Below are 27855 nucleotides of genomic sequence, written 5' to 3'. Positions count from 1 at the left end.
TGGGAAGTGACCAGAAAATGTGAAATTATATTTACTAAATCAACTTCATGAGGTGCATTCTGGGAAAGAGTTCACAGTTCACATTCCTTCACTGTCTGGTCAAACTTATCTATTAATAATATATAATATATCCATGAATTAATATATAATTGATACATTTTTTTATAATATTAATGAAGTATTTTAGTTTTATAGAAACAATCATACATAGGCACAATTATGTATCGATAAAACTAATTTAAGAACATTTATAAAAATTAAAAAAAAAAAAAATCTGACACATTGAATTTCATACTATATATGCATTAATAATAACTACCATATCAGCCAATCTGTGCCAATCTGCACAATGCTCTCTGTAGTGATGGGATGAGTTCAGTGGCAACTTTCAGAACTGACCTGTCATGTGGGACGGGGATGATGGAGGACGTGTGCGGGTATGCTGTCTCGGGAGATGGAAGGCGACATCCCGGCTCCCCAGGCCCTCTCACCAGACTCAGAGCCTCCATGTGGGTTTGGTCTTGTAGCCTGATGCCATTCAGGATCAGGCGATGAGCAGGACAGCCGTGTTTAAGGACCCCACCTGAGCTCTGTTCGTCCTCTTCTCTGCCACATGCAAACTGAGAAGAAAAAAAAATGACAGATATACTTCTGGTTTACCAGACAGCACATGTGTTATGACCGAGATAGGGTCTTAATCACATAGTATTATTTTTTTGGTTATATTATTTAGGATGGATGTTTGGATCAATAAATGGCTTGACAAGTTTTCTCTCTGTGTTGATGACCTTTTGAAACAGAAAATAGGAACGGGACATGTTGAAGGGCTTGTCCCTTTAAAAAACCAAATGTTAGTCATGATTTGCTATAGCTAGTCAGTCGCAGGTGGTAATAGGGACATTCTCTTTCTGGAAAGGTTATCTAATCAAAAATGTTGATAGTCCAACTCTCCAAGATGAGTCATGAATAATTTTGGTCCATTTTCCTGGAAAGAATTACTTCCAAGATTACATTTAAATTAATATGTTACTATTATTATACAGTCAAACCAAAATTTATTCAGACACCTTGAACATTTCATTCATTAATACAGTTTATTCACTATAGTTTAAAAAATGGTAATAAAATATGACAAGATCTCAGAGTTAAAGGGTTAGTTCACCCAAAAATGAAAATTCTGTCATTAATTACTCACCCTCATGTCGTTCCACACCCGTAAGACCTTCGCACCTTTTGGCGCACCAAAAATATTCTCGTCGCTTTATAATATTAATATTGAACCACTGTACTCACATGAACTGATTTAAATATGTTTTTGGTACATTAATGGATCTTGAGAGAGGAAATGTCATTGCTGGCTATGCAGGCCACACTGAGCCATCGGATTTCATCAAAAATATCTTAATCTGTGTTCTGAAGATGAACGAAGGTCTTACGGGTGTGGAATGGCATGAGGGTGAATAATAAATGACAGAATTTTCATTTTTGGGTGAACTAACCCTTTAAACTGTGTCAGAAAAAAATAATCTTAATTATCTCAGATAGCACTTAACATGGTCAAAGTGTCTGAATCATTTTTGGTTCCAATTTTTTTTCAACTTTCACTGAATGAATAATTTTTGGGTATAATATGTCACAGTTTACTTTATTTTGCTATCCTCACTCACTTACATAAATGAACTACAGTGTCCTGCACCCACTACTAAAAATATATCAAAAATGTCTGAATAATTTTTGGTTTGACTGTATATCAAAATAACCGAGCTAAATTAAAATGCTAAAAAACACAAAATCAACATCAAATTCCCCCTCATTAAAACTATTATTTTTATTGATAAACATACAGATCTTGAAACCTTTGGAATCACAAAATAATCTAATTTACTTAATTAATTGCTTATAATATTAAATAAAAAATGAACATTGTGTCAGACAACGGTAAGTCGAGTCAAAGATGTTGAAATCAACTGATCTATGATAAAATTTAATTTATCCTCAAAGCTGAAAAACATTGACCAAAAGCAATAAAACTTCAATACTGACTGTACTTTATCTAAAATCTAGGGCCTCGGATTAAATTTGACCTTTTTCTTGAATTTAAGAAGAATCCTGTAAGTTCATAAAATGACAGTCAACCAGTAGCCTCCCTATTTTTGATCTCCCTTATAAATAATGGATTATAATTTTAACTGCATAGCTCTAAAACCAATATTCTTATAAATATGAAATCATAAACATATTATACTTCATGATAGTCTGAATGGGTTTCAATAAATGCACACGCACGCCCCAAACCATTGCAGTCGTGCATTTGTTGCACTGCCTGCAGCACAGCTCATATCGGTCAAGTGCACGTTCATCACAACAGAGCAGATACATTCTGTGACGCGTCATCATAGAAGGGGGCGTGTCCCGAACTCCTACACTCCACTGAACACAGCGAAATTAAACGCAGTTCTAAAGAGAATGCTCATGCGTTCGAAGGAACAGAACGACGCTTATTGTTACTTCATCCATAAGCAATGCATAAACCAACTGTGACTATAATAATGCCACTTTATTTTCCTAAAACAGTTGCATACACTTCTGGAAACACTTCTTTTTTCGATCAGTAAATATCCTAGAAAGCCATCAGGCGACGCTGAGAGGAATAATCAAGCGGTGTTCCTGTAAAAACAAACCCTTCCACCGGCTTCAGCTCGAGTTAGATACACTATGGGGGAGGGGTGAATCGGTTAAATGTACCAACCCCCTGTTTTTTTTTCCGTTTAAACTTTGAACATGCAAGTTAAGTCGCCATTTTTTGTGCAAAAACAGTTACCGCCTCGTCGACGACAGTATAACTGCAACGTTTAAATTAAATTGCAGTTTCTCCATGCAAACGTGAGTTTTAATCGAAAAACCGAGCTGCCATCGTACAACTGCACCATCTTGTTTATAAATATAAACTTGTTTAAAAGCAAATAAGTGAACATATGCAAAAGCATCACTTACTTTCTTATGAATGTAGTGCCTCTCTCTCCCTGAGGTATAGTAATGTCCATTTGGAGAGATTTCTTTGCCAAAATTCCTTACAGCACCTTCATGCAGCGCTTTTCCAATGACAGGCTCGCGCTGCCCGGCGCAGCCCCCCTCGTGCGTGCTGTCGCCGGCTCGAGGCTGCTCGAGAAGCCGTTTGGAAGTCATTTTCAACCTGAATCAGATGTGACTTAACAAAATCACCAGCTTTCGGTAGACTTTAGTGCTGAGCGGGAAAAGATGCATTTAACAGTATTGTGTGGACTACGACTCTCTGTCGAGAGTGTATTTCACTACGGACCCTAAAAGCAGCCGGTAAAGGGGATAAAAATGATTGTTTTGCTTTTCTCTCTCGCCGAGCCTGACGCCACGCCCACTCTATCCTGCGCGTGCAGCCAGGCGAGGTTCGCACGGCCACTCCCCTCATTGATTCTGATTGGCTATCGACATACATAAACATTCTATTTAGGCACGCGGCCATCGCACGTCTGCAGCTGATTGGTCGGTCGGGAAACGTCGGAATGATTTTTTTCGAGAGTTTAGGGGGTGTGTCTCGATCATGGTTTGCCGGCCGGTACAGACTGAGAGGAAGAGGAAAAAAAACGGTAAAAATTGACGCACTTTTTAAAACGAATTGTTTCTCGGTTTGAATGTGTATGCGGCGAGAAAAATAATGAAAATATTAACTCGTCTAACGCAAAACAATACAAACATGACTGGGAAATACTTTTAAAGAGTATCCGCGATAGCTTCCCTGCTAAACACACACACACACACACACACACACACACACACACACACATCTCAAACCAGCCTAAACTGGTTTGCTGGTTTTAGTCGGCCTGTCAGGCTGTTTTTAGAAGGGTTTCGGGCACATTTCACCCGGTCACACTGTGAAATTTAGGTAAATCAGCTGAGCAACAGCTTCAGCAGGCTGAGAGACCATCCGAAAGCAAACCAGTGTAAGATTCAAAACCACCACCCTGTGCAGTTCTCACTCGACATGCTTTATATGATTATGCACATTATGTGGACCATTGTTACTTCTAGAAATATCTGTATTTGTGCAATATTTAACAAGTATTTTATATCATGTGTTCTCCCACCTTAAAAACTGATCAGTGACGGGTCATTTTTTTGTCCAAAGGTCTTAATAATAATAAAAAAAACAAAGATATGACATCCAAAGTATGTAAGGTAGCACAACTAGATCTCTTTTATTGAATCCAAAATGTTTTAATTATATTTTGCTACATATAAAAGTATTTTAAAGATTTTGAAGTGTCAAAAGGTCATTCGGTTTAACCGTCCAAAGGCCAATACAGCCGTTTCATTTGTGTATATATGTGTATATATTATGTGTAATTTATGTATATATAAAAATAATGTATTTTTTATTATGGCATGATTTTATAACATCATATATCAACATATGGCATTACAATTATGTGTAGAAGTCGTTGATTTGTTATTAGAAAGAATTGTCCAGAAAAATTGATGTCATTCATAGTAAGTAGTAACCAATATAAAGGGACCATTTTAGATCAAGTCATGCGGTCAGTATCATGTGACAGGATGTGACATCATTCAGACACCTGAATGAGAACCACATTTGAAAAATTCATGTTTGCTCTTGCTCAAACGCATGTCCTGAAACATCAGGTCATTCGGTGCAACCGCTATAAAACATGGAAAATGTTGTAATATTTTAAAAACTTGTACTAAATATAATGTTTGATTGTACTTTTGTTATCTAGCTAGATATCAGCCTGTTAGCATTGTTTGAAAATATTGTCATTTGGTATAACCAAAAGTGTCCTTCGGTAAAACCGAAATTTTGGTTAAACCAAATGACTTTTTTAGGGGACAAATTTTGTCCATCTTGTAAAAAAAAAAAATGACAAAAGCAGTGTTAATTGATTATAAAAACCACATAATCTCAGTGTTAACACTTAATAAAACTTCAAAATTAATTATATCTCCATTATGTTTTTGTTTTTTTCTTATTCGTCAACAAAAGCTTTTTCAAAAGCTCATTCTCCAATAATAATAAAAAACACATGCTTTATTACAGTAGAATAATCAGCACACAACCAATCATAAGGTGCAACTTTATTAAAAAAGTAAAAACAAATATTCATATGAATGATTTTTTTTTTTTTTATAGAAAACATTACAATCTTTTGCACAGAATATTACTAAACAGATATTTTTTTTTTTTTATACACCATACTCTGTGTACACTTTGGGTGGACCACACATAAACTCAGTTAAGCCAAGGACATATGCTGGGGAAGCAGTGTTACTAAGTACACACTTCACAACATACAACCTAAACAGCAGAAGTAGAAACCTTTCATTGCTTTTTAAAACATCAATACCAAAGCTTTTCTTTTCATAATATAGTTATGTTGCATTGCAGTATGCTCTATATACATGCGATTTGGTCTGTTTCATTACGGTAGAATGTCCATTTTTGTTTTTTGGGTGAACGAGAAGAAGCATCACGTCAATGTATGTCGTCTGTTTAACGCAAGCAGATGGATTTTTAATAGATATTTTATTTACACACTTGCCAATAAATATCATACTTCAGGCCTGTCATTTCTCTGCCTCTAAAAACCAGTAAACCCTTGTGCAATCTGTACAAATCACAGCCTCGTTTTCGACAAAAACAATGGACGATCTGGACGCTTGCTTCTTCCAGCCTTTCTCAGAAGCGACAACATCAAAAGCACTGATCCGCCCCACTATACAAAGCGAGCCCTGTGCTAGAAGGACAGATTCAGGAGTGGGAGGAACCGCCAAGCCAAAGCTAAAGTGGAGCACACTTCCTCCCTCAATATGGCAAACGTCAAGTCTCAAGGACACATGTTAATAGTGGCAGAGAGGGCCTACAGTTGCTGTGAGACCAGATCCCCACTGTTTTGAACGAGTCCTGGACCAGATATGTGCTTTGTGCTCCCTGAGACGATCCATAACCTCTCAGCAGCAGCAGCAGTCTGTTGTGTCTCCTCTTCCCATTTGGTGACCGGTATTCCGTATTTTTATTTTTTATTTTTTTGGCACTATGTCTTATAGTGTGAGGCACGGGTATGAATTATACATTATATTTGATGCACCAGAGAAGATAAAGAAAAAACGAGAGCTTTTGTTTTCAGAAGCATGCATTGCAAGCAAGGAAATAGTTGCAGCCTACTTGAACAGAACAGTGGAACACGTGAATGGCAGTGATAGTAGCTTTCTGAACATGTTGCTACAAGTGGAGTCAACCAATACAATTTTATAAGAAAATAGAGTGCCATAAAAATCTTTCATCTGAGTATATATTAAAACTGACATGACAAACCCAACGTTTCTCACCAGAGGTTGCGTGTGACATGGATGAGGACAGTGTCTTGGTTATTTATCCTTAATGAACTCTATCTATCCATCCCTGAGCTGATAATTTGGCCCTCTCGAGTCCCCAAATCCCTTTCCTTTGGGCCCTTCCTGTAGCCCTCCAATAGACTTTAATGATCTGCATACGCAGTGTAGTAAAAATCACCAACCGTGCATTGGAGTTGTTTTATTTCATGCTGATGGGCCTTGGAAGTCTTCGGGGATCATCTCAAATGGTTTCCCCTTGCAGAGGTTGCTCCATTGTGCTATTATTTTCCCCGATCCTAATCCAAGCTCCCATAATGCATGTGGGAAAGGCATTGTTTACAATAGGATCAAGTCGCACAGACAGCCCAGAATATGAGACGTCCTTCCAAAAGACATTTACTAGCAACCATAAGCCTTGTGCTGTGTTTTCCTTGGACACTGTCTCCATGAAATGCTGCTGGCGGCTAAGCCAGTCGGAGGCCCAGTGAGCCGGGGAGCAGTGCTGGCTCACACTGACCTGAGAGCAGTGGATCGAGAGCGGCCCCGGCCAAACTGGAAGCCTTTATTGCCCTCTGTACTCACACCGCAATGTTCCAGCACACTGACGCTACAAGCCTCATAAACTCCCGTGTTAACAATGGCCATTGAAAATGACATGTTAACCAGCTAGGCTGAGGCATCCCGAGAAAATCTTGTTTTGCCGTTTTTACTACTTTCCATTCTGTTAATATTGCAAACAAAAAAAAAAAACATTCAAATCTTGTGAGAAACGAGTGGCATATCACTAAAACTACCTGACATCCAAAGATTGAGCAGAAGTGGCATGCTATAGACAAAATAACAAAAAACAAAAGAAATTAAGAGCTAATGCACTTACACAGTCATAAAGTGACCTTTAAGAAGGCCCACACGGAATCTGAACCTGCAAAACTCCACAGAAAACTTTGCCAAAGTGTTTATATATCAAGTATTTTGCAGTTTTCTTTATTAGATATTTGTATATACTTTATATAAATCATTATGTTTAATATTATATGCATTTACTGTAAATAATAATGGTATAATTTTATATATATATATATAGATATATACACACTACCGTTCAAAAGTTTGGGGTCAGTAAGACATTTTTTAGGGATGTACGAATATCGGTCACCATATCGGTATCAGCCGATTGATGTTAATGTTATCGGCCTGATAAGAAAATTTGGTCGATATATTAAAGCTGATAAATAATGGATTATTTCCTTCAGCTGAGACACTTCAGATGCGCACTGTCCACCATGATGGTTATGAATTGCTTGAAATATGTTTGAGAAAAAAAAAGAAGGAAAATACAGTTAAATGCAACATCTACAGTGCAAGTTTGTCATATAGACTACATAATATTATAATAAGAACATTATAATTGTGTGCTTTGGACATGGCTTTTAATGGTAAGACTTTTGTTTTTGTAATTAGGCTCTCAAAAATTATATAAAAAAATTGGATTTAGATTTATCTGCAATTATATCGGTTATCGGCTTTCAAATATAAAGGATTATCGGTATCGGCCAAAACTTTCATATCGGTGCATCCCTACATTTAAAAAAAAAAATTGAATACAGTTAATGACAGTAAATACATTTATAATGTTACAAAATGCTGTTCTTTTAAATTTTCTATTAATCAAAGACCCTTTTAAAAAAAACTTATCACGGATTCCACAAAAAAATAATGGCCGCTGAATATTCAGCTTTGTCATCACAAACGTGTAATGTTTTAAATATATTTTAAAACATTACATTTTAAAAATATATTTAAACAGAAAAGAGTTATTTTAAATTGGTATAATACTTAACATTATTACTGTTTTTACTGTATTTTTGATCAAATAAATTTAGAAAAATAATAGAGACTTCTTTAAAAAAAAACATTCAAAAATCTTAGAGAAACCAAACTTTTGAATGTTGGTGTATATTTTATATATATATATATATATATATATATATATATATATATATATATATATATATATATATATAATTTAAAATTTTTAATATAATAAAAAAAGAATGTATTTTATTGTAAAGTAAAAACAATTGTGTGTAATGCATTCAGGTAACCAGGTAGCTTTGTAGCTCATTTTATCGCCTTTAAATCCACAATTCTGCAGATTCTTCTCCAAGATCAGTGCAAAAATATCTGCAGATTCCGCCTGAGCCTGACTGTAAGTTACATGCGTACTGAAAAATGACCACACATACTGTATGTACACCACCTAAACTGTCACTCTGCAAACATAATGTTTAAGGTGGAAAAAAGAGAAGTTAACTCGGTATTCTGTTTCAGCTAAACTAACACTGTGGTGGTGGACGGCAGTCTCAAGCTGAGAGAACCAGTCAGGTGTGTTTTCAGAGTGAAGGGGGGGGTTAAGCTGACGTCTCATGTGATCCCTGTGTTAATCTGCAGGTAGTGCTCACACGGCAGTGGGACTGACCCACAGTGTGTGCATCCTGATTTTATGTCAGATCCAAACTCTCCTGTGCTACAGTAAGTCAGACAGTCATACTGATTTTAACCCTGCAGTGAACTGTCATTAATTTGCAAAAAATCATTTTCTTACTCAGTATTTTTGACTTGTTTTTCAGTACAAATATCTAAACATTTTTAAATCAAGATGCATTTATCATGAGAAGCAGAAATTACGTAAGATATTATGGGCCAGATTTACTAAACATTGGTGTGTTTCCCAAAAGCATTGTTAAAGCCAACTATGGTCGCAAGTTCCGTCGTTATCAGCATGGCTACACGAGTCGGTGTTTCCCGAAACCATAGTTCCAAGGAACTTTCGCAAACAGCTTTTCAAAGTTGTGTGTTTGGAACGACAGCTCTCGTCAACAATGGAACAACGGAACACGAAACAAGCAGTTTCTTGTTCGCATGGCGTGGACTTAACAATTCCTTATATTGAGCAAAATAATCAACTTGACATTCAGTACAACCTATATCTTTAATTTCAAATATGTACAAATATCATTTACGTCTTTTAGTCTGTCAAGAGAGTTAAAGCACTGTTTTTTTTAAATATATGTCAGTGCTTCCCACACATAGACTTTACTTGGGCGGGCCGCCCACGTATAATAACGGCCGCCCAAGTATATTTGGAGACACATTTTTGCTTTTATTATTTTTATCCTCTTATACTTTTATATCCGCGCAAGATAATGAAACCATCCGCGATCGATAAACTAGTCGTTTCATACCTGCTCGTTACGTGTGCGTCAGAACTGTTTAGTCACTAGGCGGCGCTGTTGCGCGTTCTACATGCTCGCGCAACAGCGCTTCAGACTGCTTCAAAGTGATGCTCAATCAATGAAAAGCGCAGATTTATGCCAAGCGATTGCTAATGAACTCAAGTTGATGAATTATTACAAAGTCTACATTATGGCCTTTATATAAAATGTTTTAGATGATTGTAAGAATCTGAAGGATCAGCCTGCAATAGTACGGACATTTCAAAATAAGAGTACCTGTATATTTCGGGCTTGTTTATAATTAAAAGTCACACGCTAAGTTTTTTCTTTTGGGCATTATTGGTATTTTGGTTACACAATAAATTGTATTTAATTTGATTTCCATTTAATTCATAGTACATTATTGTAGTCTCTCCCACAGTAAGAAAAGACTAAGAACATTATTTGACACATATATTATTCATTTTATAAATTTTACTAGTAAAATCTGTGAGAGAGGCACTATATGACAGCTAGGAGAACATAGGAAAAGGTGAACCATTTAAATGCTGTAATTTTGCATAATTTACAATGCATAATATTAGTATGTAATTAAATGTAATATGCTATGTAATTAAAATTAATTTCAATAAATAAAAATACTGTTAAAAATCACACATTATTTGTTTGTCACATGTAGTAGACCATTTTTGTGCCGTGGGTAATAGGAGGATTTTTCGCCTGGCTACCACCGCAAGTATATTTCAAACCTGTGGGAAGCACTGTATGTATATAATCTATTTATTTATTCATTTATTTATTGGAGTTTTTGCCTTTATTGTGATAGGACAGTATGTAGACAGGAAGCGAAGTGGGAGAGAGAGGGGAACGGGATCGGGAAAGGACCTCGAGCTGAGACTCGAACTCGGGTTGCCTTAAGTGCATCGGCACTATATAACGGTGCGCTGCCCACAAGGCTATCGGCGCTGACTAAAGTGCCATACATAAGAATGAGCCTTTGATCGAATCTGGAAATAAAGCAAAATAACTGAGAAAATGAGAATTAGTCCTCAGATGTCTGTAATTTATAGCAAAAAAGCATTAATTCCATCTCAAAGAGATTCATTAAGAGAAGTTATTACCCCACCACCACCTGCGTGACATCATTAACCAACATGGTTGAACGACAAATTTGCAGCAATACAGTTATGGGAAACAGTCGTGACTAGCTGGTTGATTTCTTCAACGATACTAAGGTAGTTAAGCAGTGAGTTACATTGTTGTACGGGAAACACAAGCGTGAAACGACAATACCACGAAACGCCGATGTGAGTGGACATTTCTAAAAGTGAAAAAACCGACAGTAACATCCAGTGATGCAAACTACACGACTTTTTCTCAAATATGGTTGTTTATAATTGAAAATATGCGTTTATGTGATTTGTGTAATTCCTAACTGAGTGTGACGAGACTTTTATGTTTTCGACACATTAGGCATACAAATAAAAGTAGCCCAACATGTGTGCATATTTTAATGCAAATATTATTTTGCAAATGGTTCAAAAATGATTATTTCCCAACTAGATTAAGACCTAGAATGTCCTTCACTGTTCTGTTTATTTATGCTTTACAAAAAATTGGTCCCATGTTCAAGACATGGTTATGGCCTTGCTTAGAACAAGAAAAAATATCTGCCAATAGGGTAAGAGAGTAAACAAGCTTATTTAAGAGAAATAAACGAGTGGAAAACGAGTTTTTTTTTTTTTTTTTTTTACCCCAATGGCATTGTTTTAAGCATAAAGTCTCTTAATTTTGATGTTTTTTTCTTTCAGAAAACAAGATTTTATATCTAATATCATTTTGCTTCCCAAATAAATATATCATGATTTAAGAATGTTTAGATATTTTACTGAGAAACACGAGAAAAATCATTCTTTTAGCCGTGTAGTGACTGCTGTAGCATAGCAGAAAAACCAGTTTAGATCCCCGGATTGGGTGAGCATGCTAAAAACCGCCCGGCTGCCAGGCCTGGTTCAGCCAATTCAGTGTTGTTTTTGTCTGCGTGAGCGTTGCTCTCCAGTAAATATACATTGGTCATCTGGTTATGTAGGTTGGCATGTGTTTGGCAGCTGTAGGCTGTGTGTATCTTTTCATTTGTCAGAACAAGAGGGCTGCAGTTTGTTCTTTTCCCCTCTATAGGTGTTAAATTTGACAGTTTAAGTCAGGCTTTTTTTTATAGCCCCGTAACGTACATTTCCATGCCGTCGTTAAAGGTAAAGATAGTGGTGGTGCTCGCTGCGTTTGCTCCTTGCTTCACGTCGCCGATTGTCTCGTAAAAGTTCTCACAGGTCATGGCTCTGCCCGGAGCCTGCGGGGGCTTCTTTTTGGGCTTCAGCGTGTTGCTGGCCAGCTTCTCCCTTTTCCGGTGGGAATCGATGGTGGCGTAAGCCGGGTCCGACTCCACCGCCAGGCCCCGGGGCCACGTCTTCTCGCCCACAGGCTCGTAGCAGGGCTCCTCCTGGGGGCCGCTCCTCCCCCACGCCTCTTCCCCTGGAGCACCGGCAGCGGGCCAGCCTGCGGCGCCCCTGTCCGCTTCCTGGGGTGCAGCGGAGGCTATCGGCCTGATCTCCTCCTGGCTTTGACCCTGCTGGTGTCTCCTCTTCAGGGTCTTACAAACGGTAGAGTACATGTCAGAGATCTGAGGACAGAGAGAGAGAACCGCAGAATGAGAAACACTGTGCAAAAGATCAGCTTTGTCAACGTGGATTTCGTAATAATAACTGTCGTGTGGAGCACATTCTCAAGTTACAGTTAGAGTGCTGATGCTGAAGTTATCAAAAAAACATGAAATGCACAGATTTCAGAGCGCAGAATAAATGACTATAGTGGTTTCTAGATGGTTGTTTTCTGGCCCTATCCTCAAATCTTTAAGATATTTGTTTCGCTCCATCAGTTTAAAGGGATAGTTCACTCAAAAATGAAAATGTTGTCATCATTTACTCACCCTCATGTTGTTCCAAACCTTCTTATGCTGAACACAAAAATGTCCGTGACCACCAAACACTTGATGGCACCCATTGACTTCCAAAGTATTTTTTTTTTTTTCCTACTATGGAAGTCAATGGATGCCATCAACTGTCTGGTTCTCAACTGTCATTAAATTATCTTCTTTTGTGTTCAACAAAACAAAGAAACTCATACAGGTTTGGAACAACATGAAGGTGAGTAAATGATGACAAAATTTTCATTTTTGGCTGGACTATTGCTTTAAAGGATCAGTCCACTTTCAAATAAACTTTTCCTGATAATTTACTCACCCTCATGTCATCCAAGATGTTCATGTTTTTCTTTCTTCAGTCGAAAAGAAATTAAGGTTTTTGATGAAAACATTCCAGGATTATTCTCCTTATAGTGGACTTCAGTGGAGCCCAAACGGTTGAAGGTCAAAATTACAGTTTCAGTGCAGCCTTCAAAGGGCTTTAAACGATACCAGACGAGGAAAAAGAATCTTATCTAGCGAAACGATCGGCCATTTTTGAAAAAAATACAACTGTATATGCTTTATAAACACAAATGATCGCCTTCTAAGTGCTTCCGCCAAAACCGCATTTTCGTATTCTTCAAAAAGCTTACGCTGTATGTCCTACGCCTTCCCTATTCTACTTACGGAACGAACGCAGTGGCAGTTATATTTTTTCCGTAAGTAGAATAGGGAAGGCGTAGGACATACAGCGTAAGCTTTTTGAAGAATACAAAAATGCGGTTTTGGCGGAGGCACTTAGAAGGCGATCATTTATGTTTATAAAGTATATCCATTTACATTTTTTTCGAAAAATGATCGATCGTTTCACTAGATAAGACTCTTATTTCTCGTCTGGTATCGTTTAAAGCCCTTTGAAGCTGCACTGAAACTGTAATTTTGACCTTCAACCGTTTGGTGCCCATTGAAGTCCACTATAAGGAGAATAATCCTGGAATGTTTTCCTCAAAAACCTTCATTTCTTTTCGACTGAAGAAAGAAAGACATGAACATCTTGGATGACATGGGGGTGAGAAAATTATCAGGAAAATTTTATTTGAAAGTGAACTAATCCTTTAACTCCATGTGATTTTTAACTGTTTTGTCAGGTAAAAATAGATCACTTAGAACAGGGTTCCTAAATCCGGTCCTGGAGGGCCAATGTCCTGCAGAGTCAAGCTCAAACCGTGATCAAACTCACTTACCTGCAATTTTCTAGTAACTCTGAAGACCTTGACTAGCTTGTTCAGGTGGGTTTGATTAAGGTTGGAACTAAACTCTGCAGGACAGCGGCCCTCCAGGACTGGATTTGAGGAACCATGACAGCACACCTCTCCTCAAAAAAGTCCACGATTTCAGGTCTCATTCATGACCGTAGTGCAAAGTCCCATGCCAAAGTCGAATAGTCAGATTTAAAGGTTTGTTCAAAGTTTGATCAACAGTGATAATTGCTTAGCAAACTAAAAAGTAAAAGACAACAGGACAGATAAGAGTTAACACAACCTCTAATATGTCTGAAGATGTAGTATACGTAGTACATAAACGCCCACAGCGAAGGGCTGCGTGGTAACAGGACTCTGCTTGCACACAGCAGAAACATGACCCACATTGGCCGTGATCGACATGCCAGTGTAAACGCTCTTATCTGGCTGCAGAGAGCAGCAGTGTTACCTAACCTGCAGATAAGCCTGTTAAACTTTCACCACAGCAGCCCACCGAGGCGGCATTAACCCCGCTAACCACCAGACAGGAGGTAAATGGGTGGGAAGACTTCCCACAATCCTTCTCTAATGTCCATGTGTGGTCCATTAGGAGTATGTGATTGAAAAAAAGTCTTATATGTACAGTGATGTGTGTGGGGGGACCAAATGTCCCTTTAAGGATAGTAATACCATGAGGAAAAGAGCTTCTAAATCATAGACAATGGTGTTTTTTGAAAATGTAAAACTGCAGAAAGTTGTCTGTGATGGGTAGGGTTAGTGTAGGGGGATAGAAGATACAGTTTGTACAATATAAAAACCATTATGTCTATGGGAAGTCCCCATAAAACATGGAAACCAGTGTGTGTGTGTTTGTGTGTGTGTGCTCTGGTAACCTCAGATGCCCTCTCTGTGCTAGATGACATTTAGCACTCCCTGCTCAATGGCATGTATAAAATCCCAGTCAGGAATTCAGCTCAGATCTCTAACTCACATAGTGACCTTTACGGCATTCGTGTGTACAGACTGAGGAGATGTTATGGCATGAATAGAGCTGTGGATGCAACTGCGTTTGTCATGTTAACACCTCTAACGACGCTGCAGCGTTCAGTATTTTAGCCTGTATTGTAATCTGCAGGCCGCGGCATGAGGCATAGCGTGTTTCTGAACGCAGGCATGACTGAACCAGCCGATTTCAAGAAAACCGCTGAGTTCGATGTTGTTTGAAACTCCCAGATGCGTGCGTGCGCCACGCTGATCTCTGCTCCTCCGCGTCGAGCATTGTTTACCGTGCTGTGCAGCGCTTTGCAGAGCGAGAGGAAATCACAATGACGGGGGTTTCAAAACTCTGTGCAGCTGTTGAGAAAGCCTTGAGAGGTTTTTTCTCCTTCCTCTCGCTCTCTCACTAGCTTTCTTTCCCCTTCGTATTGCTCTTACTTTTTCATTCCCTTGCATTCTCACCGCCACCCCCACCCCCATGCACACACTTTTTTCTCATTTCTCTCCTTATAAATGCAGTCTTCTGAAGCAGCTCAATCTTACACGGCTTGCGTGTAAGATTGTGTGCGTACAGACGTTCTCACAGGTGTGTTTGCACTTGGACACAAAAACAAAGTGGCATCGTTTGGAGATTTCAAATGAAGTAAACACAAAAGTAATATCAACATAATACTTCAAAGATCTAGAATCAAGATACAAATCAATATTTTTAATACTAATTCTTTAGGTCATATATATAATATATGTGACCCTGGACAACAAAACCAGTCGAAAATCACACCCATTGTATGGGTCAAAATTATTCATTAGGATATTAAGATCATGTTCCATGAAGATATTTTGTAAATTTCCTACTGTAAATATATCAAATTTATTTTTGTGAGTGGATATGCATTGCTAAGGACTTCATTTGAACAACTTTTAAGGTGATTTTATATTACCTCAAAATTTTGATTTTTTTTTTTTTTTTTGCACCCTCAGATTCCAAGATTTTCAAATATCTCTGCCAAATATGGTCCTATTCTAACAAACTATACACCAATGGAAAGCTTATTTATTCAGCTTTCAGATTATGTTTGAAATCTCAATTTCAAAAAATTGACCCTTATGACTGGTTTTGGGGTCCCGGGTCACACACACACACACACACACACAAATATATATACACAGTCAAACCAAAATGTATTCAGACACCTTGAACATTTCATTCATTAATACAGTTTATTCACTATAATTTAAAAAAATGGTAATAAAATATGACAAGATCTCAGAGTTAAACTGTGTCAGAAAAAAATGATCTTAATTATGTCAGATAACACATGGTCTGGTCAAAGTGTCTGAATAATTTTTGGTCCCAAATTTTTATCAATTTTTATCAATCCTGTCCTGCACCCACTAGTAAAAATATATGTATTTGACTGTGTAATATATATATAATATATATTTAAAAGGGCTTGACATTAAGTCTTTTGCTCATCAGCCACTGTGGCTGGTGGTTTTCCAAAGTTACTAGCCACTCAGCATTCTCACTGGCCACAATTTTGACATCGAAACCATTGGGAAAAACTATCATATAGATATTTTTAATAAAATCTCATAACTTTGCAGCAGGTATATTAGGCTCCTGTCACTTTAAGACCTGACGCACAGATCCATTATACTGTTGCACATGCATGTTTACGTTCACTTAAAACATAACTGACTGTTTATGTGAATACTCACCAAGACTGGCATTTTGTCATTATTCTGTGTGTATTTGCACAATATAAGCAGCAAAAATAACTCAATTTAGTACGAGCCCGTACTATGAGGCGGTTAATGTGCGCACATTTTGGGTGTGAGCACTACGAGAATGTAACACCAACAATATTGATCCGGAGCAAATGAAAGGAGTGAGTGAGGGGAGGCGGGTTTGAGAGAGTGAGAAAGCGCAGCTGTTATTGTGTATCTATTCTGCGAAAAATGAGTATTGGAAGCGTTTCAGATATATCAGTATCAATATATATAGAAAAATCTGCATTTTTGACAACATTACATTGCACTTAGATTATTATTCCAGATGCCTTTTTAAAAGACTACAATTGAAAAATGTATAGCCAATATTAGTATTTATATTATGTTAATATAAAGTCGTGCATATATAATATATATATATATACACACACATACACACATACATATATATATATATATATATATATATATATATATATATATATATATATATATATATATATATATATATAGTATTGTTTTGGTTTAGTTTCATTATGTTTTGGTGTATATATATATATATATATATATAGTATTGTTTTGGTTTAGTTTCATTATGTTTTGGTTCTGTTTTCCCTGTTCTGGTTTGCCTGTGTTCCCTAGTTAGATTCCTTGGTTGTTAATTAGTTCTACGCACCTGTTTCTGTTCAGTTGATTACTCTCTCTTACATTTAAAGCCCTTGGTTTCCTTTTCATTGTCTGGTATTGTTTATGTTAAGTGTGGTTATTTCCTGAGCTTCTTCCCTGTGATTCTCCAACCGGTTTCTAGTGGAATTTACTATTAAATACTCCTTTTGTTATCATTTGTGATTGTGCTCTTACTACAGCCTACACAGCGCCTGACAACATGAAATACTTGTAAAAATTCGTCACAATGCACAACCATTGAAATTAACTGCAAAAATTATTTAAAAAATGGTAAAAAGTAAAAGTCAAATGATTGTTTTCAAACATTAAAAATGTAAAATAGTGAACAGTTATTATACATTACACAAACATTTTCCTTTATTTATTATCATATACACTAAAGTATTTTCACTGATTTTTTGAATGTTTTTGAAAGAAGTTTCATTTACATTTATCTACATTTATTTTATCAGAAATACCCTAAAAACAATATAATAGTAATATTGTGAAATATTATTACAATTTATAAAACTGTTTTCTATTTGAATATTTTTAAAATGTAATTTCAATATTATTTTTTAATATTTTTTTTTTTTAAATGTAATATCATAATTACTCCAGTGTCACATGATTCTTTGGTGAATAGAAAGTTCAGTAGAGCAGCATTTATTTAAAAATAGAATCTTTTGTAACATTATAAATGTCTTTAATGTCACTTTTGATCAATTAAATGCATCCTTGCTGAAGAAAAAAAAAAAGAGCAGAAGCAAAAATGAAACTTTCTGACCCAAACTTTTAAACAGTATCGTATGCAATTTCTGATCTAAAATCATGATGTTCAGAAACATTCATGGATGTTATTTGTTCAGTGTAATGTGTGAAGTAAAGTGGAGCAGAGGGCCAGTGTCACGCCCACACACTCACACACCCACCTCATGACATGAAACTGGGCGTGTCTGGACAAGAGAAGGAATGAGCAGAGAAGCGAGAGACGTGACGAGCGTGGAGAAGTGTATTCAGCTCAATGGTTACAACAGGCAACACTCCTATCCAAAGCAGTTCAGCATACTGTTACACTACTAATGAACAAAACATGTACAGAATATCATTTAAAAGTACATTTAATGGCACAAATTCTAAACGTTTCACTGAATTGTTGTGGTATGATAATAATTTAGAGACTTAAAAAGTATCATTTATCAGTCTAAAACTATTATTTTGCTGTTAAGATTTAGGAGGTTTAGATATTGGAAAACAAGACAAAACTGATGAAGACGTTTCTTTTTTGCAGTGATAATGGTTAATAGGATCTAGTACTCTTCAGAATGCATTTGCTGTAAACACTGAATCCAGCTTGTAAATTTTGATTGGCCACAGGAAGCTGATTAAACACAAGCTGACCCAGAGTGCTTCAGACTGCTTGTCTGTCCTGACCTCTCCCCACTTCTCATATTCCTTCCCTCCTTCCCTCACACCAACCCTGAACTGACAGTCAACAAACACAATCTACAGACCTTTGACCTGCCTGTTAGTTATGCCATACCAAGTCAGCGATAGAAAGAGAGAGAGAGCAGGAAGAGAGAAAGAGGGGGAGGAAGAAAAGAAGCCTCAAACTTTCTCTCTCACTCTCTATAGCCACAATTGATCAAACTGCAGCCATCATTCCACTCACTTCCTGTGCCAGAAAACGCTCTTTATTGACTGACAAAGGTCAGACCAAAAGATGTCAGAAATGTATGCGAATGGTCCTGGATTTTTAGGGGTCAAATGTCAAAGTCTGCAATCTGATCCCTTCATGCAAACTCAAATGTCACGACCCCGTCTGCAGCGCTGGAATAGCGAGGGAGACGTTACCTCCACGGCGGTGGGATGGCTGTGTCCGTTCTCCAGCTGAGGAACCCCTGGCATGATGATCTCATCCTCTTCTGGTGGTTTCCAAATGTACTGCTCCCCATTGCCCATGAAGACCGCCTCCTGTTGGACACACGAGGAACACGCAGGCTGGTCAGATCCCCTCGAGGGGCTGATTTTGTGTCATCTGAATAGAAACTACTAGTTCACTTTTGAGAGTTAAAATTTCCTGGTAATTTACTCACCCCCGTGTCATACAAGATGTTTAAGTCTTTCTTTCTTCAGTCGAAAAGGAATTAAGGTTTTTGAGGAAAACATTCCAGGATTTTCTCCTTATAGTGGACTTCAATGGAGCCCAAATGGTTGAAGGTCAAAATTACAGTTTCAGTGCAGTTTCAAAGAGCTCTACACGATCCCAGCCGAGGAATAAGGCAGGGTTGCCAGGTTTTCACGACAAAACCTGCCCAATTGCTACTCAAAACTAGCCCAATCACGTTACGGGGGGGTCCCATTGTAAAAATCGAATTCCGGGGGGTAAAATCCGCATTTTGGTGGGGTCCCTCTGGTAAAATTCGCATTCCAGCGGCTAATTATCATGTTATTTGTGTTCGCTTCAACCCGCGGACATGAAAAACAACCCGTGGCAACAGTGAAAAAGTAGCCCCATTCCGTGGGAAAACCTTATTTAGCGAAACGATCTGCCATTTTCTAACCACAAATGCTCATCTTGCACTGCTCTTGTGATGCGCCACGCATGACGTGATCATGTTGGAAAGGTCACACGTGACGTAGGCGGAAGTACCGATCCAGTGTCTACAAAGCAAGCGTGCAAAGACTAAACCAAAGGGCCTTTACAAAAAAAAAGGTAAAACAGCGACGTGGGACGGAGGAGAAAATGAGATTGAGTTTTTCGCTGTACCACAGTACTTCTACCTACGTCACGCGTGACCTTTCCAACGTGACTTGCATAATGCATGAAGTTGTGGGCGCTAATGCAAGATGAGCATTTGTGGTTAAAAAGTATATAATTTTTAGAAAATGGCCGATGGTTTCTCTAGATAAGACCCTTATTCCTCATCTGGTATCGTTTAAATCTCTTTGAAGCTGCACTGAAACTGACATTTGAACCTTCAACCTGCTGGTAACCATTGAAGTCCACTAAAAGGAGAAAAATCCTGGAATGTTTTCCTCAAAAACCTTAATATCTTTTTGACTGAAGAAAGAAAGACATGAACATCTTGGATGACTAAATTATCAGGAAAATTTAATTCTGAAGTGAACTAATCCTTTAACAGCGCACTGAAGGGGAAGTTTATCAGTGAATAAAGATCAAAATTTCGGTCCGTTCATCACAGAACGTTATCATATGACTTCAGATCACTTTGAATTTTTAGCAAAAATTGTATGAATCCATGTAATGAAACTTATACTTTTATTGTCATTTTGGAGCTCAACAGCCCCAGTCATCGTTCAATATTTTTTTTATTATATGGAAAACGGTAGCCAGTACATTCCCCAAAACGTCACCGTTTGTGTCCCCCAGAAGAAACAAAGTCAGTTCATGCTGGTCTGTAATGACATGAACCGTTCCTTTGATTTAGTGCTGATTGGTGTTTGTTTCTACAATGGAAGTGTTCTGTGAGTTAATCATTACAGCCGCAGATATGTTCGCCGCATAGAGAGTCAATGATTAAAGAGGGAAAGAAACACACCTCCTGTATGAATGATTAATACCAGCAGATGAATGGCCACAGTGTTTGCTGCTATTTATTTCTCTGGCTGAAGCAACTACCTGCTCTGTGGTTCCTCCCTGATGCCTTTAACAAAAAAACACATGGCGGAACGGGCAGCCTGCCAACTTATCTTACATAATCAGGCCCAGTGCACTGGAGTCACACATGTGCTGCACAACTGCACTGCATGATCGCTTTTACACAAACTTCAATAATATTTACTCTAGATGCAGAGTCGGAAATAACGCAGGTCGAAGACACATACGCTACATATTATTTAACCTTGCTTAATCATCAAATTGGTCAGATTTAGAAAGACAAGTATGCACCAAATACAATACAGTGCCTGTGTAAACAAGCCGTCATTCAACAAACCTGTGACAAACAAGATTTTTATCTCCATATGTGGCAAACAAATGGCACACACACAAATAAAGACAAGTAGAGCAGAGCTGGGTTAACAGGAAGACCGGATCATTATCCGATCATTGTCTGAGTGTTTTCCATTTTAAAGGCACCATCATTCCACATGCTGTTCTGCTCTCTGCAAATCTTATCTGTCCTTGAAAGCCACACACAAAATAAACAGGTATCAGCTGACAGAGGAACACGAATATGGGTGAAAAGAAAACAGACGCAAAAGGTATATTAGCTAAAACAACTGACATTGCATCACTTCTGTTTATTTTTTTTTATCGGAATCTTCAATATGTTTTATAATTTTAAATGAGTAAGATTTGGGCAACATTTTAACACTTTCTAATGTTCATTTCTTGAACCTGTTTAAATCAAAAAACATTTAACATCTAAAATTCTAAAAGATTTAAAAGTCATCATTCATATCAGTCATGAAGATTTTTGATAATGCTTCAGCTTGGTGAATCCAGGATATTTTTATAGGAAACAGCAGTCTCTAGTGGTCAAAACATATAATTGCACTACTAGGCTCTACATTCAAGTACTTGCCACTTACATTTGTGTAAATGGCAGACGGTTATAACAAAAGCCTTTTTTTTTTTTTTCATGTCTATTGCCTGGAAATAGAATGCATGGCCTTGGCATTGCTGAAATGCTGTACTTGTTGAGCTACAGGAACAACAACATTAGAAAGACTACATTTCTGAAGAAAATGAGAGTGCCTTAAAGGGTTAGTTCACCCAAAAAATGAAAATTCTGTCATTAATGACTCACCCTCACGTCGTTCCACACCTGCAAGACCTTCATTCATCTTCGGAATACAAATTAAGATATTTTTGATGAAATCCGATAGGAATATGACTCACCAATAGGCCGCAATATAATCAACACTTTCAATGTCCAGAAAGGTACTAAAGACATTGTTAAAAAAGCCAACGTGACTGCAGTGGTTCAACCTTAATGTTACGAAGCGACGAGAATGACACAGAAGAGGAGATATTGTTGAATAAAGTCGTTATTTTTGTTTCGTTTTTGTGCACAAAAAGTATTCTCGTCGCTTCATAACATTAAGGTTGAACCACTGCAGTCACGTCGCAGTTTTAACAATGTCTTTAGTACCTTTCTGGATCTTGAAAGTGTCTATTAAATTGCTCATAAACCTCTTGGATTTCATCAAAAATATCTTAATTTGTGTTCTAAAGATGAACGAAACTCGTACGGGTGTGGAACGACACGAGGGTGAGTAATTAATGACAGAATTTTCATTTTTGGGTGAACTAACCCTGATGTTAGGGTGTTCTAAGTTGTTGGCATAGCATTGCTATGTAATCGCAAAGTTGTTCTGGGTGGTTGCTAGGGCGTTGCCATGCAGTTGCTAAGGTGTTCTGGGAAGTTTGTAGTGCCTTATTATGTGGTTGCTGGGGTGTTTTGGGTTGTTGATAGGTTGTTGTTAAGCAACTGCTAAGTTCAAAGGTTGTTTGTGCACTACTATTTTGTAGCTTGGGTCGTCTGGGTGGTTGCTAGGGCGTTGACATACAGTTGCTAAGTTGATCTGGGAAGTTTCAAGTGCATTATTCTGTGGTTGTTGTTGGGGGTGTTTTGGGAGGTTGCTACGGTGTTGCTAGGTAGCTGCTAAGTTGTTCTAAGGTTTTTAGTCTGTTACTATGTGGTTGCTGGGTTGTTCTGGGGTGTGTTTCCCAAAGATAGAGTTCAATAGAATTCAATCGAACTTGCGACCATAGTTGGCTAACGATGATTTTGGGAAACGTAGCCCAGGTTGGTTGCTAGGGCACTGCTAAGCAGTTACTAAGTTGTTCTGAGGTTATAGTGAGTTATTGGGTTGCAGGGGTTTTCTGGGTGGTTGCTAGGGTGTTGCTATAAGGTTGCTAAGTTGTTCTGAGAGGTTTTAGTGCATTACTATGGTTGCTAAGTTGATCTAGGAACTTGCTAGGGTGTTCTTGGTAGTCTATAGGGGCTTTTGCACCAGAGGAACCTTTTCTTAGTTCCTATAACTAATGGCGGAAGTACTTGCTTTTTGCCGCGTTCACACCGCAGGAACTGAGAATGATTTTAGTTATAGGAACGCCATTTGGGGGAAAATTAAATTAGCTCCTACTTCAGAGTAGAGTCTAACCCAGCACAACCACCAGTGACGTAAGTGTATGCTGATTGGCCTAATGCTTGCCAAACACTGGCAGCCACCATTTTTTAAAAAGCAGTGTAAACACACAGTTTATAGCCTGTATATTTATTCCACGAACATGGAAAACAGCGATAGATGGGCCGACGCCAAAGTACAGGCACTTCTCAACCTTTACGCTAAGCAGGAAATCCAACGTGACTTTGAGGGGACCAAGCTAAACATGATTATGTTTTCTGTTTAGCTAGTGACATTGAGCATTATAATATGTTTATTATAATAAGTTTGTTTAACAGTTCTATCTAATAACGTATTAGACAGGACTGTAAAACAGATGTGCTCAGTCTCAGCGCTGTCAAAATAAAAGTCCTGCACAACATCTAGATTGGCAGGACATAAGTGAGAGCAAACATCACTTCAAAAAGTTCCAATTGGTGGTGCGAATGCAACCAGGAAAATGGTCGTACGGAAACATTAAGTTCTCGAGGGATCGCCCTGGTGGCTAGTTCTTATAACTACCTAGTGCGAAAGACCCTCCATATATGGCTCAAGTCCCCCTTCGAGGTTTCTGTGGAATTTTGTTGCCCATTTTTTGGTTATGAACTGATGTTTTTGACTATTCTGAATGTGTGGCTGATCTGTGTCATATTCACCTTTGGGAAATTGGGTAGGTGAAATGGTTCCACGGTTTTCCTAGGCAAGGTGCTGCTGGAGGACTCACTGCTGGACACGCTCTGGTGCTCCCTTTCTCCATCCTCCACCACTTCCTCCCTCCTGCCGCGCTCCAGCTTCTTCACCTTCCGTATAGAGGCGTATTCTGCCGTCACTGCCTCTTGATTCATGCCTCCTCTGCTTCCGCCTTGGCCATTCCCGCTGAACGTCGGGCTGTGGGCACGACGCTGAGTGGGCATGTTGGTTGATGGCGGGGCAAGAGCAGCAGGCGGAGCGGCTTTATCAGACCCCGCCCCTTTGATCCCAACGCTCTCATACAGGCCGTCATCTGGTGGGTGGGATGTGGGAGAGGCGCGGCGGCAAACTTCGGAGTAGGTGTGCTCACGTTCCTCGTTGTCAGATTTGTTGGGAACACGAGGCAGCTGGCGGCTCGAGCTGGTTCGGAGGTCAGAATTGGAGCGGCGGGTGTGCAGGAGCAGGAGGTCCATGCTGGCCGGCCGGCTCTTAGGGGCGCCTGACAATCAGAATAACACTAATTAAGGCAAGAGAGATGGGAAAGATTAAACAGAGGATTAAGATAGAAGACAGTTTGGAGTATTGATATCAGATAAAATACTGAATATGCACATAGTACAAACGTTTGATTTGATTATCTCGCATTTTAACCACACTTCCACAATCTTACAGATCTTTAAATCTGCATACATACAGTACAATAAGTTAATAAGCCAACATGAAACTACATTGGCAACTCAGTTTAAAATAAAAATGTAAATATATGTCTTCTAAATTATGTATCACATGATTTTAGCAAAGCTGAAAATGGAAACATTTCCCTTTCTATGTATTTTCAGTTAGCTTTCGGTTAGCAAGCTAACAGTTTAACATACTAGCTTAGCATACCACTACCGATCTTGCATAAAACTTACGTTGAAACTTGTGGTCTTTGTGATATCAGAAACAGGAAAGTCATTTCACAGTTGAAGAATTTCTATCATGACAACTCTCGGAAGAGTTTAGCATGGTAATGGATAAGATGATGTTAATGTATTTGGTCTTAATGGAATAGATCTGCTACGCTGCTGCTGTTTATTATTGCTGCTGCTGCAGAGCAAGTACAGAGACTTGATACTGCCAATACATACACAGACATTGCCGTGAGCATGTAAGACATACTGTTGCTGTACAAATAGCATATATGAAATTACCCATAGCAGATCTATACAGGTGGAGCTGGGGAAGGTGAAGGGTTTCAGAGGAGCTCTAAAAGCACACTGCAAACTGCTACCGCAAACACTGACCAGTTATTTAAAGGGAACCTATTATGCCCCATTTTACAAGATGTAAAATAAGTCTCTGTTGTCCCCAGAGTGTGTATGTGAAGTTTTAGCTCAAAATACCCAACAGATAATTTTTTATAGCATGTTAAAATTGACACTTTTTGTGGTTGACCACAAACGCGCCGTTTCAGTGTGTGCCCTTTAAATGCAAATGAGCTGCTGCGCTCGGCATAAGAGGGCGGAGCTTCACAAGCTCGTTCTCCCCTGTCAGGATTCAGTCAGGACGCACAATAATGTCAGAAACTGCAAATACATGCTGCATGGAGATAGAACAGGTATAGTTTAGTTTAATTACGGTTAAAACTTATATTGTCTCTTGTTTTTATCCACTATATTATTACAAGCCTGTTGTACCGGACCTTTACTGATGAATTCTATGATGTTTATTGTTCTTCACACAAAATATGAAGTGTCCGTTTTCACTCTAGAATATCACTGTAAGAGCTTAATAAAACACAGTACAAGTGTGCATTAAAATATTATCCATAAACTCTCTCTCTTTCCCTTGCATTATCATCAACATATACAGCGAAGTACACAGAAACACTCGTTACAACAAACCGTAAACAAATAGATAAAGACCTTATGCCTTTTCGGGTGGTGCTTAATACACTGGTACACTTTATATCCGTAAATCAACTCCGATGAACTGTAATAAAGTGCTCTCACCTTCATTACTGCTGTATCCAGTATCACCCTGGAGACTATAACCTCAAAAACCGAATTTTGGTAGAGCTGAGGGACCATTTTCTTGGTGAATGAATCCACCTCGTCTTCAGCGGCTCAGATTTAGGGAGTAAATGGGAGAGCTATGTGGATTAATCCATCCAGCTACAGAACACCTAAAACGCTTGGGATTCTCGTCAGTGCAGTAATGGCGGACTGTGTAAATCATTTTATCATTATCATTATAGGGTGGTTGTCTACACACACTGCTTTGAGAAGTGTGTGCTCTCTGTCTCAGCTCTTTCTCAGCCTCGCAGATCACACGTTTGTGGCAGTGGGAACATGAACAAGTAAACATCATACCATGACAAGTCTCTGGAGACGTCAGCCTTTGCAGACACATGCATCGGCCAGCGCATATGTGCGTTTGTGTGTGGTAAATGAGTCTGTGTGTACATGTGTCATAAAGTGCAGTTAAATCTCTCTCTGCGTCTCTCACCGTTGGCGTTGCAGGGCATCCTGTGCATGTCATGCAGGCGGGTGTCAGATTTACTCATTGAGTTCAGCTTGGACTGGCGTAGCGCAGCCTATGATACAAAACATTATCATGTATAAGTACGTACATCCATCTCCATAAATACACTGTGTGAATATGTTTGTGTATTAATTTATACTTATTTGCACTCACTGTTTCCAATTTCTGACCTCCTCCGTTGGCGTGGCCATGTTTGCTCTTGCTTTTTCTGCAGACAAAATGAGACACACTCTTTGTGAGATCAACGTAAGATGCAACAAACATGCAAAGAAAGAATTTAAAGACTGGAACGCCCCATTAACTTCCACAGTATTTTTTTTCCATACTATGGACGTCAATGGGGTTAATCAAATGTTTGGTTACCCATATTCTTCAAAATATCTTCTTCTAGAAGAAAGAAATTCATACAAGTTTGGAACAACTTGGATAAACTATTTTTGGATAAACTATCCCTTTAAGGCCAACTCACCAACAGACGGCGCAACGTACGTTGGGTTTTGTCGGATCAGTGCGTTGCCTCTGTTGGCATTGGTCGCCACTTGTTTTCACTGATTGAACGTTTACCCAGCTAACAGGGAATGTTCTCAGAACTTTGGCTAACGTTCTGGCAAGGTTCTCTCAAAGTTATGAACAAACATTCTTCCAGTAACGTTCTTTCAAACTGTTATTTAATATTGTTCTCAAAATGTTAGTACATTTTTCCTGAAACGGTTTAGTTGGACATTCATCTAATGTTTTTTTAAATGTCATACTTGTTACTTTTGAATGTTCTCTGAACATTCCCATAATGTTTGCAAAATGAAAAAAATGGAACATTCCCTAACGACAAAGACTACAGAATAACACAAGACGCGTCACTCGTATTGTTTTGAAAGGGAGAATGTGCAATTCTCCGAATTTTTGTGTATTTATTGCTTTCCCATTCATTTCCTATGGCCGGCCACTTTTGACCGAAGACAACAAGTATGACTATTTTTTTACAACCACTTAGCATGCTCAAATCATGCCCTCAATTTTTTTTGTGTGTGTTCACATTCCAAATGCCATAAAAGCCACCAAGTTTCGTACCATTCCGATGAAGCTGTGATTTTTAACAATTCAGAAATTTTTTCAGTCAAAAGTGACCGAAGAGCACCAGAGGGTTAAATGGACTTTGCTAACATTCGCATAACCAAGAAAAAACATAAAAAACTGGACATTTTGAATGTTCAGAGAACATTCCGAAACGGGAACGTTAGCAAAACATTCTTAGACCATATTTTTGCTAGCTGGGCAACCATTG

General features: G+C 38.3%; 2 protein-coding genes across 3 annotated transcripts in view; both read right to left on the bottom strand.

Moving 5' to 3' along the window:
- slc2a4rg (SLC2A4 regulator) overlaps positions 1-3403 on the bottom strand; it is an 83374-nt gene extending 79971 nt beyond the window's left edge. For both annotated transcript variants that reach the window (XM_048178215.1, XM_048178216.1), the window contains exons 1-2: positions 2995-3403; positions 400-620 (exon numbers count right to left, since the gene is read on the bottom strand). In XM_048178215.1, the coding sequence (XP_048034172.1) occupies positions 400-620; positions 2995-3186 (413 nt within the window). In that variant the 5' untranslated portion in view covers positions 3187-3403. The remainder of the gene's footprint in view (positions 1-399; positions 621-2994) is intronic.
- Positions 3404-11014: 7611 nt separating this feature from the next.
- Positions 11015-27855, bottom strand: part of LOC125260074 — an 87725-nt gene continuing 70884 nt past the window's right edge. Inside the window, exons 3-7 of the mRNA XM_048178218.1 lie at positions 26727-26781; positions 26538-26625; positions 24014-24546; positions 19074-19193; positions 11015-12300 (exon numbers count right to left, since the gene is read on the bottom strand). Coding sequence (XP_048034175.1) covers positions 11836-12300; positions 19074-19193; positions 24014-24546; positions 26538-26625; positions 26727-26781 — 1261 coding nt within the window. The 3' untranslated portion in view covers positions 11015-11835. The remainder of the gene's footprint in view (positions 12301-19073; positions 19194-24013; positions 24547-26537; positions 26626-26726; positions 26782-27855) is intronic.

This window comes from Megalobrama amblycephala, linkage group LG24 (genome assembly GCF_018812025.1).
Source record: "Megalobrama amblycephala isolate DHTTF-2021 linkage group LG24, ASM1881202v1, whole genome shotgun sequence".
Lineage (NCBI taxonomy): Eukaryota > Metazoa > Chordata > Actinopteri > Cypriniformes > Xenocyprididae > Megalobrama > Megalobrama amblycephala.
This window is presented reverse-complemented; position numbering and strand designations above follow the sequence as displayed.